This window comes from Ovis aries, chromosome 3 (genome assembly GCF_016772045.2).
Source record: "Ovis aries strain OAR_USU_Benz2616 breed Rambouillet chromosome 3, ARS-UI_Ramb_v3.0, whole genome shotgun sequence".
NCBI lineage: Eukaryota > Metazoa > Chordata > Mammalia > Artiodactyla > Bovidae > Ovis > Ovis aries.
Genome location: NC_056056.1, coordinates 77,330,032 through 77,343,649, shown reverse-complemented (window position 1 = coordinate 77,343,649; position 13,618 = coordinate 77,330,032). Strand labels below are relative to the sequence as shown.

At 56.4% G+C, this 13,618-nt stretch overlaps 1 protein-coding gene across 9 annotated transcripts in view; it reads left to right on the top strand.

Moving 5' to 3' along the window:
* The window catches only part of TTC7A (tetratricopeptide repeat domain 7A), a 115,301-nt gene that overhangs the window by 50,635 nt on the left and 51,048 nt on the right, over positions 1 to 13,618 (top strand). For all 9 annotated transcript variants that reach the window (XM_042246211.2, XM_027966870.3, XM_042246214.2 and 6 more), the window contains 3 exons: positions 5,047 to 5,184; positions 6,723 to 6,806; positions 10,979 to 11,083. In XM_042246211.2, the coding sequence (XP_042102145.1) occupies positions 5,047 to 5,184; positions 6,723 to 6,806; positions 10,979 to 11,083 (327 nt within the window). The remainder of the gene's footprint in view (positions 1 to 5,046; positions 5,185 to 6,722; positions 6,807 to 10,978; positions 11,084 to 13,618) is intronic.

Here is a 13,618-nt window from a genome sequence, read left to right as displayed (position 1 = left end):
CCTTGCTGGCAGCAAAGCTTCTGCTGCAGAAGCAGGGGGCTGAGAGGGGCCTGGCCAGAATCCTGTGTAGATGAGATGTGACACAGAACATGTTATTTCTCGGTTCTGTGGGCTGGCGGCTCTTGAGACAGTGGTAACGATGTCTGCTGGTGGGGAGCGCAGCCGGAGCAGAACATGACCGCATCCTCCAGCGAGGGACAGGCGCAAATGCCACTGGGAGACTCCTTTCTAGGGTGATGGCTGTGGGGGGTGAGCAGCAGGCCCTGAGGCGGGGTCCTTGGCCAGCCAAGAGGCTGTCCCTGAGAATGGAGCTGGTGTGGTCCAGGGAGCTTGTTCTCTGCTGAGAAGCAGCCCCTGAGACCTGAGTGAGAAGCCCAGCCTCATGTTTTGCTTTGGTGCTTCCCAAGCAGAGCCGCCCAGGGCCTCTGAGGGTGTGGGCGGGGCTGGCGGATTCTTCCTAAGAGACACCTGGAGGCAGGGGATGAGTTGGGGTAAAGTCAGAATGTCTGGGTTCTAATCTGGGTCCTAAACCCCCTATCTGTATGCCTTGAGTATCCTCCTTGGTCCCTCTGGACCTCAGTTTTCTCATCTGATAAAAAGGACAATAGAATAGGGGGTGGTCATTGTCAGCATTATGTGATAATACTTACAAAGTACAAGTTAGTTCCCTTTCCCTTTACCCTGCTTGTGTCCAGGATCAGAGGAGAAATGGGGCTCTCAGGGCTGTCTGTGGTCAGGGCTGTCTGTGGCCCTGCAGCCAACAGAGGTTGGGGACCAGGGCTGGCCAAGAAGCCCATAGGGCCGCAGGTACTTAGGGCAGTAGAAGCTTGTCCTAGACTGGCCATCGGAGGTTCAGCCTCAGCTCCTGGAGACCTCGCACAAGTTAGCAAAGTTCCTCGCACAAGTTCCCATCTATAAAGGGAACAGTTTCATCCCGCCCCTCCATGGGGTTAGTTGAAGATCATGGCAGTGATAGTTCAGCTTCTAAAATGCGTGGCACCGACACGAGGGTTGGCTGTTTGAGCAAGAACCATCCTGCCTGAGGTGTCACACCACTGGTCCATCTGGGGTGGACAGATGTGGGTGTTTTCTTAAGGCGCGATGTTTGCTTCATGGGTACATGTCCAAAGGCCACAGTGGGTCACACTGGATGATGGAGGGGTGGGGAAGAGCATGTTTCTTTGACTTTTCCTCTTTTGACCTGCTTGGTCTGGGGAGACTGCCCCTTGGAAGGATAGCAGAGCAGAGGGTCCAAGGCTAGGAGCTGGGACAGGTGATGAACCCTGCCTGGGATGAAGTGCATGAAGTAAACAAGAGCAGGGCACCCCCCGAAGTGGAGGAGCCTGACTGAGGTTTTGCAGGGGAAAACTGGAGAATAGCCTGTCATTATCCCAGACTAGTAAGGAGTGGGTTGATGAGAAGAACATTTCGTTTCCAGTCTATGACTGTCACTGCATCTGACGCGCAGGACGTCCTTGTGAGGACATTTAAATGGTGGAAGGGAAGTATGTGAGGGGGCCAAGGGTGAGGCAGGCAGCTGATGGAGCTGGGCGCAGAGTTGTGGCTTGTAGGAGGGAGCTCAGTGGAGGAGGAGGGAGCAGGGCAGCTAGGGTGCCCTGGGCGGAGACTCAAGACCCAGAAGGTCTGAAGCCCTGTGCACTGGAGGCCTGCTCTGGCCCCTGAGCTGCACGTGAATTCACCCTGTCACCAGTGCCCCACCCCCACCCCAGTCCAGCACTGTGGCTTCCTTTTTTCTTTTCTGGTTCTCCCCCACCCCACCCCGTTGCCATGGTTACGTACACAGGCTACCCAGCTGCCCTGCAAACCCTGGAGCGTTTCACCGCAGCCCTGCCCCAGAACCATAGCAACTGCTTGCAAACTTCTGCTTTTGGGTTTCCTTTGGGGACCCACACTTCCCTCTTGGCACAGGTGCCAAGTCCTGAGGACCCCTGGGAAGATGCCTTTCCTACTGTCTCCCTGTTGAGGTGGAAGGGAGTCCTCAGACGGAGGAGATGCTGCTGTGATTCCCTTATCCGTTCCTGTCCTTCTAACCTAATGCCTGCCCAGAGCTTAGGAGTCCACACCTTCTTCCTACCAGCCACACACATTCAGAGACACTGTTCTGTTAAAGGTCAGGGTCCAGGGCAACAGGAGGAAGTTTCCACACGAGGGCCAGAATCTTTCTGTTTCAGACGTCACTTGAGAGTGCTGTGTGCGGGCCTGTGCTGGGGCTGGGAGGCTAGAGATGAGTGAGATGCATTCCTGCCCCGAGAACTAATGAGCGAGGGGGGCATGTGGGGCCCGGGTATGTGCCTAGGGTTGGGAGAGGATGTGAGGTGGGCAACCTCACCTGGCAAGACAAGTCAGGGAGAGCAGCAGAAGGAAGGGATCCCCAAATTGAAAACATAGATGGGCCTTGGTGAGGGGAGGAGCTGCAGGAAAGGACCTGGGAGCTAGTGGAGAGAAGCTGGCCAGGGCTCCTTGGCAGCCACAGAAAGGAGGGTGGGTTGGAGTGGGGGTCTGGCAGGGTGCCAACCAAAGCTTACTGCTTACCGTCCCCTACAGTAGACTGGGTCCTCGACCCTGGATGCATCCTGCAGGAAGGCCGCCCCTGCTGGCCGCCTGCCCTGCCCCTTCCATGAGGAACCCCTCTCCCCGCAGAGTTCTAGGTCAAGTCCACTTGCTGCGGGCACAGGGTACTGCTGCTGTGTCCTTTTCCATAGCCCCTCCCTGAGGGCAGGGACTGTGACTCCCCTCCTCTCAGTCCCAAACCTCTGGGCCCCATCCCACCATAGAGGCACCCCCACTCTGGGTGGCTAAGAGCTGGGGAGTTGCTGGAGGTGGAGGAGTGGGCAGGTCCATGGCTGGGCACAGAGTGGGTTTTGTGTTCCTTGGTGAAATAGCTGCTGCCAAAGCTCTCCTTAGAATCTCTTCTCTTCCTGTTAGTGCCTGTGTGGGTGGATTTCACTGGGAAGGAGGGGGATTTCTCTGGCACTTTCCCTCTCCACTCCTCTCCCGTAACCCTTTGGCATCTGAGCGGCTCTTGTTTACCAGCCTGGCACTGGGACTCAACCTTTCTGGGGATCTTCTTCCATCCCCAGCACCCTCTCCTGGGGCAGTCCATGCCCATCGGGGTGGTGGGCAGCCCTGGCCTGTTGTGCTCGGAGGAGCAGCCCCATCAAGGCCATTGGGCTGCCTTACTGAAAAGCCCCCATGAGTGAGTCATGTCCTTGGGTCTTATAGGCATTTTGGCTTCTAGAAGTCTCTCTGGGACTGCACATCAAGCCTGCACAGTGGGACATGTCCAGAACCTATAATCCAAAGACCACTGAGCTTCTGCCTCTGTAGCCATCACCTTTGGGAGCCCCAACCCCTGCCCTGGAGGAGGCAATAGTAGTCTTGCATGGAAGGAAGTTGTGAGGACCAGCTATGGACACATCGTTTGAACCTGACCACCAGGATCTGGGTTTTAAGGGTCAGGAGGTCTTTTTTATGCTGTCCAAGAGGTCAAGTCCCTGGGTCTGAGGTCCTTTGTGGGGTAGTAGAGGAGAGTGAGTCCCGACTCACAAAAGGGGGTTCAGCCCTTTCTACAGAGGGAGGGGGTGTTGGGAAGGGACCCTTTTGGTGGAGAGGGGGCAAGAGGTGGGAAGACGCTGGGAGCAGCCAGTGGGAGCGTCTGCCCAGAACCCAGCTTTGGTTCTGCTCAGGCACAGCCCTCAGAGAGAGAGAGTGTGTGTGTATGTGTGTGTGTGTTTGTGTTTATGATTGGAGGAGACACGGGGGGCCCAGAGCATCCCCGCCCTGTCAGGATCCCCATGACCCCTGTTTGGCTTCTCCTGAGCGCTGTCCCCAGGATGTGAGTGTACAAGAGTGGGTGGGACCACAGGCCGCAGAACAAGTGGGTCCCCAGTTCCTGGTGGGGGGATTTCTAGCTTGGGTTTACAGAGCCCCCCTTCAGATTGTTCAGACTCACCCACTCCTAAAGCAGGTTTTCTCTTGCCCCTCCCCTCCCTGAGCAGTCCCCGGCAACTCTGAGCTACTGGACTCCTGGGTGCCCGTGCAAAGCACAGGGACCTTGGGTTGTGGGGAGGTTTCTGAGAAGGACAGAGGAGAGTTCCCTAGTGAGAAGTCAGTGATAGGGTCTGGGCTGGACGTGGGGGTGATGGGAAGGAGGTATAGGGGTCCTTATCGGAGGAACTTGGGGGCCCCTTCAGAGGAAAAGGGCGTGGAGGGGCCACCACCCAAACTCTAGTCCTATGAGTCAAGCCACAGAGCCGCCCCCCAATCTTGTCAGTTCCCAGTGTTATCTGAAGGTTGTCCTGTGAGTGGACGATTACACACGCACAGAGGACGGTCCCAGAGGACAGCTGGCCTGTACCCTCGACAATGCCAGTGTCCTGGAGACAGAGGAGGGCCGCGGGACTCCTAACAGTAAAAGGAGGCCCAAGAGACTTGGTGCCCACCTGCAGAGCATGCTCCTGGGTTGGATCCTGGCATGATGGCTCTTCCATGAAGGCATTGGTGGGACAGGAGGTGAGATCTGAATATGAGCTGCTCTTAGGAGATAGAGGGAATAGTGTTCCATTTCCTGAATCTGGCATTTCTGTTGTGGTTATAGAAAGAATGTCCTATTTAGGGATGAAAGTCCAAGTTGCTTTAACTGGCTACCATAACTACTGCTGCTGCTGCTGCTGCTACTGTTATTCAGAGAGTCAGAGCCACTGTGGCCCATGTTACCAAGTTGGGTTTACTGCTGTTGTATTACTGTTCTTGCGACTTTTCTGTAGGTTGGACAGCTTGCAGAATAAAACACTGAAAATCAGAAGCAGGGACTCAGGACTGCTCCATCAGCCCAGCCTGGGCTACAGGTGGAGGGTTTGCTTGCTGTTGTGGTGGTGGGGAAAGGCTCTGGCTGGCTCTAGGAGTGTGGCCTGGGTCAGCAGTGAAAGGGTGAAGGTCACTGGGCCTCAGAGGCAGGGGCCCTGTGGAGACAGACACCTGTTTATACTCTGTCCTCACTCTTTTCTAAACCATGTCTCCCCACAGGCCACTCGGGATGTGGTGCTGAGCCGGGCACCGGAGCAGAAGGAGGACCGGGCTGTGAGCCTGCAGAATGCGGCGGCCATCTATGACCTGCTGAGCATCACGCTGGGCAGGCGGGGCCAGTATGTCATGCTCTCCGAGGTACAACCCCCTCACTGTCCCTCCCCTGCCGCCACCAAGGGCTCCAGCTCTGTTCTTGGGAGACCCGGCGCAGAGAGGGGCTGCCCTTCACTGGCAGGGTGTATCTGTTTTTTCAGATGTTGTCATGTGTTTTTTCCTTTGAAAGAGCACGTGGTGTTGTATAACGAAGCCCAAGAGGATAATTATCCTACCCCTCCGGTTCCCCTGGAGGTGATGCTGGTGTTCTGTGACTGCCTCTCCTGGAGGGTTCTGAGCTGAGAGTGGTTGGGAGCCTGGATCCCCCTCCCACCCCCTCTAGAATGGGCACCCCCATTGTATTGGGCAAACCCTACTGGGGCAGTGCTCCATGGGCTGGACCCAGGCGGTGGTCCCGCTCCGGGATGTGAAGACCAGGGGCACAGAGCTGCCCCTCTCTCCTGCCCTCCCCGCCAGCCAGGGTGAATGGCATGTGCACATATTTAGCTTTCAGATCCAGGCTGAGGTCAAGGGTGGCTCTAGGGCCCTGGGCTTAGATGGCCCTCTCAGCAGCAGATTCTCTGTCCACATGTTTGGGAGAGCTCCCGAGAGGAGGGGCAGTGACACCTGCTGAGCCCTTGCTTACACCAAGGCACCACGGGAGGCGCTTCCAGAAGATACCATCTTTAGTATCAAGAGATAAGTGGTCTCCTAAGTTCGCCAGTGAGATGGGCGAGGCCCGGTCAGGTGGTTCTGCCCAGGTGCAAGGAATTGTGTTGAGTCAGCATGGGAGACCCAGGCCACTGAGCTCTGCAGGTCCTGTGTGTGGCCCTGTGCCCCTCACCTCTTTCCCCGGCCCGCCTGACTGGGGCTGCGCGGTGAATCCTGGCCTTGTGCGCTGGCCTGCCTCTGCTGCCGGGAACCACTTCTGTTGGTTACTGTCAGGCCTCACAGACAGCCCCTGACTTGGGGTGGCCCAGATCAGAGGGCCAGGGAGCAGATGGTTTTTCTTGATGGTTGGCACGAAGAGCAGAAGGAAGCCTGTGCATTCGGGCATCATTCTGTACACAGGCTTCAGAGTCAGTAAGTTTGTTGCTTACTGGCCCTGCAACTCTGGCAAATCAATCAAATCTCAAGCTTCTTCATCGTTGAAATGGGGATAATTAGAGAAGCTGCCTCACTGAGTTGTTGGGAAGAGTAAATGAGTTCATCCATGTAGAAAGCTGAGGATGGTGCCAGGCATAATAGTGAGAAGAACTGTCAACTGTTATTTTTATTGGAGGGTCACATTTTGAAAGCACTTTCACAAATCTCATTTCATGCGCTTTTCACTGTCGCCCTGATGTTCACATGATACGGTGGAGGGAACCCAGGGCCAGAGAGGGTGAGAAACTTGTGCAAGGACACGCAGCATGCTGCTAGTAGAGACAGGCTACCCCTGGAGTTCTCTGAAGGAACCAAGTGTGAGCTCTGGCTGCCTCGAGTGCAAGTGGCTGGAGCAGGGATTCCCCTGGAACGGTGTGGGTGGGCCAGGGCAGGGAGGACCCCTGGAGGGAAAGTGTTGACTGACTCCCTCTTCGCAGTGCCTGGAGCGAGCCATGAAGTTTGCGTTTGGAGAATTTCACCTCTGGTACCAGGTGGCTCTGTCCATGGTGGCCTGCGGGAAGGTAAGGCCCAGGGCACGTTGGGGGCTGCACACTCCCCCTCAGAGGGGGCTGGGGGCTCCACTGTCCACTCGCCCCTCTCAGAGTCTGGCAGAGGCTGGGGCAATGATTCAGAAATATTGTCCCGCAATGTATGTTAATCTCCAGGGAATGAGGGGCACGAATGGTGGCCCCCAGACCCCCAGGGTGAACCTGGTGTCTTATCTGTGAGTTATGACGGGGCCAGGTGTGTAGGTGTGAATCTGTGGATGGTTTTCTCTGAGTATGTGTGCACACCTGGGGCGTCGCAGCATTTCTGCCTGTGAACCGGTTGGTGTGATTGCCTGAGACAGGCAGGGACGTGGGTTCCCAGCGAGGGGAATGGTGTTCTATTGGGGGCTGCATCTCTTCTCACCTGGGAGTGTGGCAGCAGGAAGGACCTTCTTGCAAATCCAAAACTTCCCTAGGAGGGAGAGATTGAAGGGTAGAGCAGAGCAAAGCACCCCCCTTCTCCCAAGGAAGTGTGTTGGGAGCTCTGCGAGGTGGACGTGCTGGGGTGGTCAGGAGGAGTCCTGCCCGGAGCAGGGCTGATCTTATCCAGGTGTCCGGAACTGTGTTTGCCTTCCACCACCCTCTCCCCAAGCCCTGTCCCTGCACCCACTGGTTTTCCCTCCCATGAGAGTCACACTTACATAAGCCTCTATTCTCAGCAGTGACATGAAAGGAAAACCTTTCCGGAGCTGGGTGCTGAGGGTGTTGGGGCTGAGGATGCTACGAATGCAGGAAGTAAGGAGGCTTGAGCTCACAGATCGTTGCAAGAGCTATAAACACCCAGAGCCCATTTGTGGGGCTGAGGGAATTCCTCCCCCGCCACCCCCAAGCCATTTGTGCCACCTGCTCTTCTAGCCCCGCAGTCGTCTCCAAGGAGGGTCCTCCTGGGCTTGCCAGCACCCTCCCACCGCCCCCACTGAAAGGACGGTGTGCTTGCCAGGGTCTGGTGGGGAGAGGGGGAAGAGCAGGTGCTTCTTCTGACAGGTGGGAAGGGGCTGGAGAAGTACAGCCAAGAATCGAGCAGGAGCCTTCTCTGCACCCTTGTTACCTTGCCAAGCATTTTCCTTCCCAACCTCTTCCCCTTCCCTCGTCATCTTGGCCACCTCACAGGGCATCCTGTAAGTTATGACATGATGTACCCTGGCTGTGTGCTCAGCAGGGTCTTGTTGAGGGTCAGAGGGAGCTCAGAACACAGGTGGGTTGAGGCCTAGGGGAGGAACAAGGGGGGCTGGGGCTTGTATGGAGCCTGGGTAGGTAGCTGATGATGACATTTGACAGCTTCTTTCTGCCTTGAGGAAACAGAGAAAGAGCCTCTCGTCTGAGTATGGTCTGGGAGGAGAGGACCAGGGCTAGGTCTCCACCCTTCTGTGAGTCGTGGACCACTTTGAGATGCTGAGGAAAGCTGGGGACCCCTCCTCAGAAGAATGCAGTGCTCTCAGAAGTTAGCTTTAATTCCTGGAGGTGCTCCTGGAAGGCCCCCATTTCAGGAGAAAATGTCACACCAACCTGGGAATTATGGGGTCTTCAACACCCTTACTGAAAAGAGCCAGGCTCAGAGAGGTTCAGACGCAGCCTAGCACACCCCAGAACCTGGGGAGCCAGTGTCATGGCCTGGGCTCCTTCCCAGAACAGCAAGGTAGACACAAGAATGGGCTTACAGGCAGGAGGTTGGAGTGATCAGTGAGTGCCTCGTGCATGAGGCCCCACAGGCTGGGTCACACCTACACCTGGGCCTAGTGCAGCAGGAGATTGCTCTGGACGCAGGCTCTCCATCCCCACCCCTCAGGAACCCTGCACACCAACTCAGCCTGCCTGGTTGGCCCAGGCAGCCCTGGGAAGAATAGCCAGACCTTGTCCTTTGCCAGGAGCCTAAGGTGGGAATCCAGGTTATATCCCTGCAGTTGTGTGCAGAAGGTGAGGCCAGGCGGATATGAGTATATCCGGCACCTCCACCTGCAGGAAGAGAGGACAGGTTCCCTGGCATGATTTAGGTCGCTTCTTCTCTTGGTCTCCTCAGCGGCTGCGTTGCTAGGTAACCAGCACGACAAAAAAAGAAAAAAAAAAAAAGAGCCGGCAGCTCTGACTGAGGAGTCCTCAGATGGCTCCTTAAATAGCAGTGTTTCCTGGTCTGGGTGGGGGTGGGACGAGGAGGGTCAGGATTAGAGAAGTCTGTTTCAGGGATGCTGAGGTCAGCAGCCAGGGAAAGGGCAAGGGCTTGCTGGGGGTGGGGTGGGGCAGAGGGGGCCACAGCAAGGGGCGGGGAGCAGCCTTCAGAGGAGAGGGTCTCGGGAGAGTGGGGTGGCCTGGCGCCTCCTGCCAGCCCTTCGCTGGCCTCTTGCCCCAGCCCACACCGAGAATCCCCCTGCCCCGCAGGCCCCCAGCCTCCCAGCTGGTCGTATGCTAACACTCTCTTGGTCTTTTACCCTCCTCTTTCCTGAGACAGCAGTGGGGCGGGGCTTTGTCCTCTCCACCCAGCCTTTCTGTGGGTCTCTTGCCCCTCCCAGCAGGGATCCCACAACTCCCGGTGCCACGCTTGACACGGAGCAGGCCCGAGGCCGAGGCACCTGAAATCGGCCTAATGAGCCCGAGGCCAGAGCCCAGGGAAGTCTCTCATCTGGGCTGAGGAAAGCTCCCCTTTCTCCACGGGGAAAGGAAAGGCAGGTGGAGAAAGGTGGGGATCCAGGGTGGACGCAGACCAGTGGGGCCCCAGGTCTGCGTCCACTAGTCTCCATATTGTGCTGTGGACAGAGAGCCTTCTAGAGTCCCCCTGTCCCTCACGGGGCCTCTGGAGTAGCCAGGGAGGATGAAGCTGACTAAGGCGGCGAGCTGGGCCAACAGTAGGGCCCAGCTTGTGGGAATCGTAGTTACACACACGTGCACGCATGCGTGTGTAGGAGGGAGACGGAAGCCTCCTCTCTGGCCAAGGTAGGCAGGATAGGGCAGTGGTTACAAGCTTCAAGTCAGACTCCTCAAACCCCAGCTCAGCCGTTTATCGTCAGTGTGGCTTCAAACACACCACTTCTCTGCATGTCACTTTCCTCATCTGTGAACAGGGACAGAGTGAAACAGGAGGGAAGGGCGCAGGGACAGCCTTTAGGATGTGATGAAATTGTTGGAATAATCCTCCCACTCATTAGCCTGCAGAGTTACCCAGCCTGTAAAAACTAACCGTGCCGTATTTCAAGGGTGCTCTCTCTTCTGTCCCACACTCTGTGGAGTGTGTTTCTCCCTATATAAATCCACTTCTTACCTATCACTTTGTTTCTGTCACTGAATTCTTTCTGTGATGAGACATCAAGAACCTGAGCTGCATTAAGTCCTGAGAACCAGGTGTGTGATCTCAGTTGAAAGACCATAGGTTCAAGTCCCAATCTGAGTTACACGGTTTCAATAGCAACCTACCTCACAGGAGAGTTGTGAAAAATAAATGACGCCGTATTTATAAAGCACTTAGAACAGAGGTCAGCAGACTTTCTGTAAAGGGTCAGAGAGTAAACATTTTTTACTTTGTAGGTCAAACAGTCTTCGTGGGAACTATTCCACTCTGCCTTTGCCTCATGCTAGCAGCTGTAGGCAATACTCATCTGAATGGGTGTGGCCGAGTTCTAATAAAACTTTATTTACAGAAGCAAGCAGCGGGCCACATTTGGCCTGTGGGCTGGGTTTTACTGACCCTCCACACTTGGCCATCCTCAGCAGGTCTGTGGCCCCATCTCAATGGCTTCTTCTCTGACAGCCTTTTTGCTCCCGCCAGTCTCCATGTGGTTTTGTCTTCTTCTTATCACCTGTAAAACCTTGTCACCTCTCAGAGATTTGAGAGAGTTTCCTTCTACCTCTAAAAGTCCTGTGGTTCACATGTGAATTCCTTTTGAAGAGTTTCCCTGTGTCTTCCTCCTTCCGCTCTTGTTACATGACCTCTGGCAAGGGTCACAGCCTCCATTTTCCAGATGAGGAAACAGACCCGGGGGGACTTGCCTGCTGCCGCTGCCTGGGCTCCTTCCAGTGGGCCTCTTCCTGGCTTGGGAGGAAAGGGGTGCAGGGTGGGGGCTGGCCGTTGGGGAGTTGCCCCCACTGAAGGCAGGACACACCCAGTCTGCTGCAGCCCAGGGCTGTGGCTGACCATGTCGCCGCCCTTCCTCCTGCAGTCATCCTACGCTGTGTCGCTGCTGCGGGAGTGCGTGAAGCTGCGGCCCTCGGACCCCACCGTGCCCCTGATGGCCGCCAAGGTCTGCATCGGGTCCCTACATTGGGTGAGTGATTCTGGTCGCAGGGCCCAGGTCCTGGCAGCTTCCTGCAGGAGGGTGGCAGCAGGTGGGTGCATCTTGCTGTGTGTGGAAGGGGTGGGGGAGTGGAGAATTGCTTCTGAAAACTCCAGCCTTCATCCCCCGACTCAGGATGATGTCAGGTTTGTGCTTCAGCCTTGACCATCTCCAGGGAGCCAAATGTGGAGTCAGAAGACAGGGTGCCCCCCACCTGCCCAGCACAGGGGAAGTGAGCAGGACCTTGGAGTTACCTTGGCTAGCCCACCGTCCAGAGTCGGAACCAGCTCTGGGCTGGATGGGAGGGTGGTCTCTCTGTCAGCCGCCTCCTTCCCCCTGGACTCCAGCACCCAGTCTCTGCCTTGTGCTCGGCTGCCTGCCTGCCACTCTCTGCTGAGGCGGCTGAACTACAGACAGCTCAGCGTTCACCCTCTCCCCACAGCAGCTTTCCCTCTAGGAGGTCAGCAGGGGGAGTGGGGAAGGAGCCCTGGCCTAGGAGCCCAGAGCGCCAGGCCTCGCCTGCCAATCCCCTCGCCCTGGCTCCCTGGCTGCTGCGCTCGGCCTCGGGGACCTTGCAGCGGCGCCTCTGCCCAGCTGTCTGCTCTCACTGGGAGCTCCTTTGCCCACGTTCCTGGCTTCCACAGGCCCACATCAGCCTCCTACGTCCAGGCCGTCCTGTTTCCACCCTCTTCAGCAACTAGAACAATGCAGCGTCTCTCCCACGTGTTGGCTTTCAGCCCCACCTACATCTCTCTTCAAGCTCAATAAGCCTAGTTCCTTCATTGGCCCAGTGTCTCCCAAAGGGGGAGCTTCTCCCATACATGTCCCTCCCCTTCCTGATGTCCTGACACCCCTGCCTGCCCTTGCTGTCGGGTGCCCAGCTTGTTCCAGGGCAACAGGGGCTAGGTTCCAGGTGCCTCTGGCAGGTGCTTCAGAATTAGCAGCCTCTCCAACCCCTCCAGCTCTGGGGAGGGAGATTTTGCATTCTGACCCTTCCCGCTAAGTATGCTGAGGACCCTCTGAGAGGGCCTCCTGCCTCGCCACCCAGTGAGCCTCATCCTGGCTCTGCTGCAGGGACTGGCTCCCTCGGATTGGGGATGGAGGCCGGGGAGCAACACCTTTCCCTCTGTTCCCTGGTCCTCGGGTACCCGTGTATGACGTGCGAGTGTGGCCCTGCCTTGGCCCCACTCGACTGTGGGAGATGGGGGAGGAGAAAGCATGGCTTTTGGCCCCAGGCTTTATGATGTCCTGTAAGACTGATCTGTAATAGGCCCTCAGCATTTGGAGGAGGCAGCGTGATGAGGGGGGTAAGAGTTTCACTGTTGTGTGATGTAAATGACGAAAGTCAGGAGAGGGCTGGACAGGTCAGGGAGGCCTCCAGGAGGAGGGGGCCTTGGATGGGGCTCAGAGGTGGTCCCTTCCATCCCAGCTTGTTTTCCTCAGCCTCATGGTTACTGGGGACGTTGCCTCTCCCCCCAGTGTTTTTCGGGAGACTGTTGGCATCTTCCACCCTAGAGGATGGGGGCGTGTGGGTGCCAGCAGAGTGAGGACCCAGGCTGAGCACAGCAGCGGCGGGTGGTCATGTGAGCCAGAGGATGCAGAGGGTGAGCTCGCTGACCCTAGCTCCCAGTCCTGTGTGTTCCCAAGGCTCCAGAGAGGGGCCTCAAGTGCATCCCTGGGACAAAGCCCAAATACCCACCTCGCCAAGGGTGGGTGGAGAGGGCATCTGTGCTCCCAGGGGCTGCCGGCTCTGAGACGGCTGTGGGTCCACCCAGGCAGTGCCGCCCTTGCCAGGAAGCCCTAAATTTAGGTCTTCCCGCCGCGGAGGAGCTGTTTCCCTCAGCAGTATAATGACAGTAATTATGTGCATTCAGATTACATGGTAATAAAATTAGGATCCAATCAGTCCAAATTGAAATCAGATGAGTTGGGAGCAAAGTAATCAATGACAACATAAATAGAAAAGCCCAAAAGGAAACCTCAGCATGCAGACTTGACATCCGAAATGGGGAGGAGGGTGAGTGAGCCATTTAACCTCGGCTGAGAAACATGTTTGGGTTTGGGGGGCCGGTTTGAACTAGAGTTTAAATCAGGTCCAGGCTAGGGCGTGGTCCTGCTGTAGGGCCGGGGTGGGCTCCTGGCAGCCTTCCTTGCTCTGGAACCTCATGTTCTCTTACCTTCCCTAAAGCCCCATTTATACCTGCCTTGGACGCTTAGCATGATGCATTGCATTTCCTGTTGCATATGTTTCTTGAAAGCAGGAACTCTCTCTCCTTTTTCTTGAAACTGCAGCCCAGAGTTCATGCTGGGTGCTGATTGGATGGATCCTACTTGGCAAGGAGTTCTGCCTTGTAGGGTACTTCCTTTCCATCTAAACAGGAAGCTTCTTCACATACTATGTCTCATATCCTCAGCCCTTTGCCCACACAAAAAACCCTGCACACAGGAGGTGTTCAGAAATATATAGATTGACTTTGGCTCCAGCCGGCTGGGAGGGACAGGTGTGGGAAATCTACATTTGGTTCA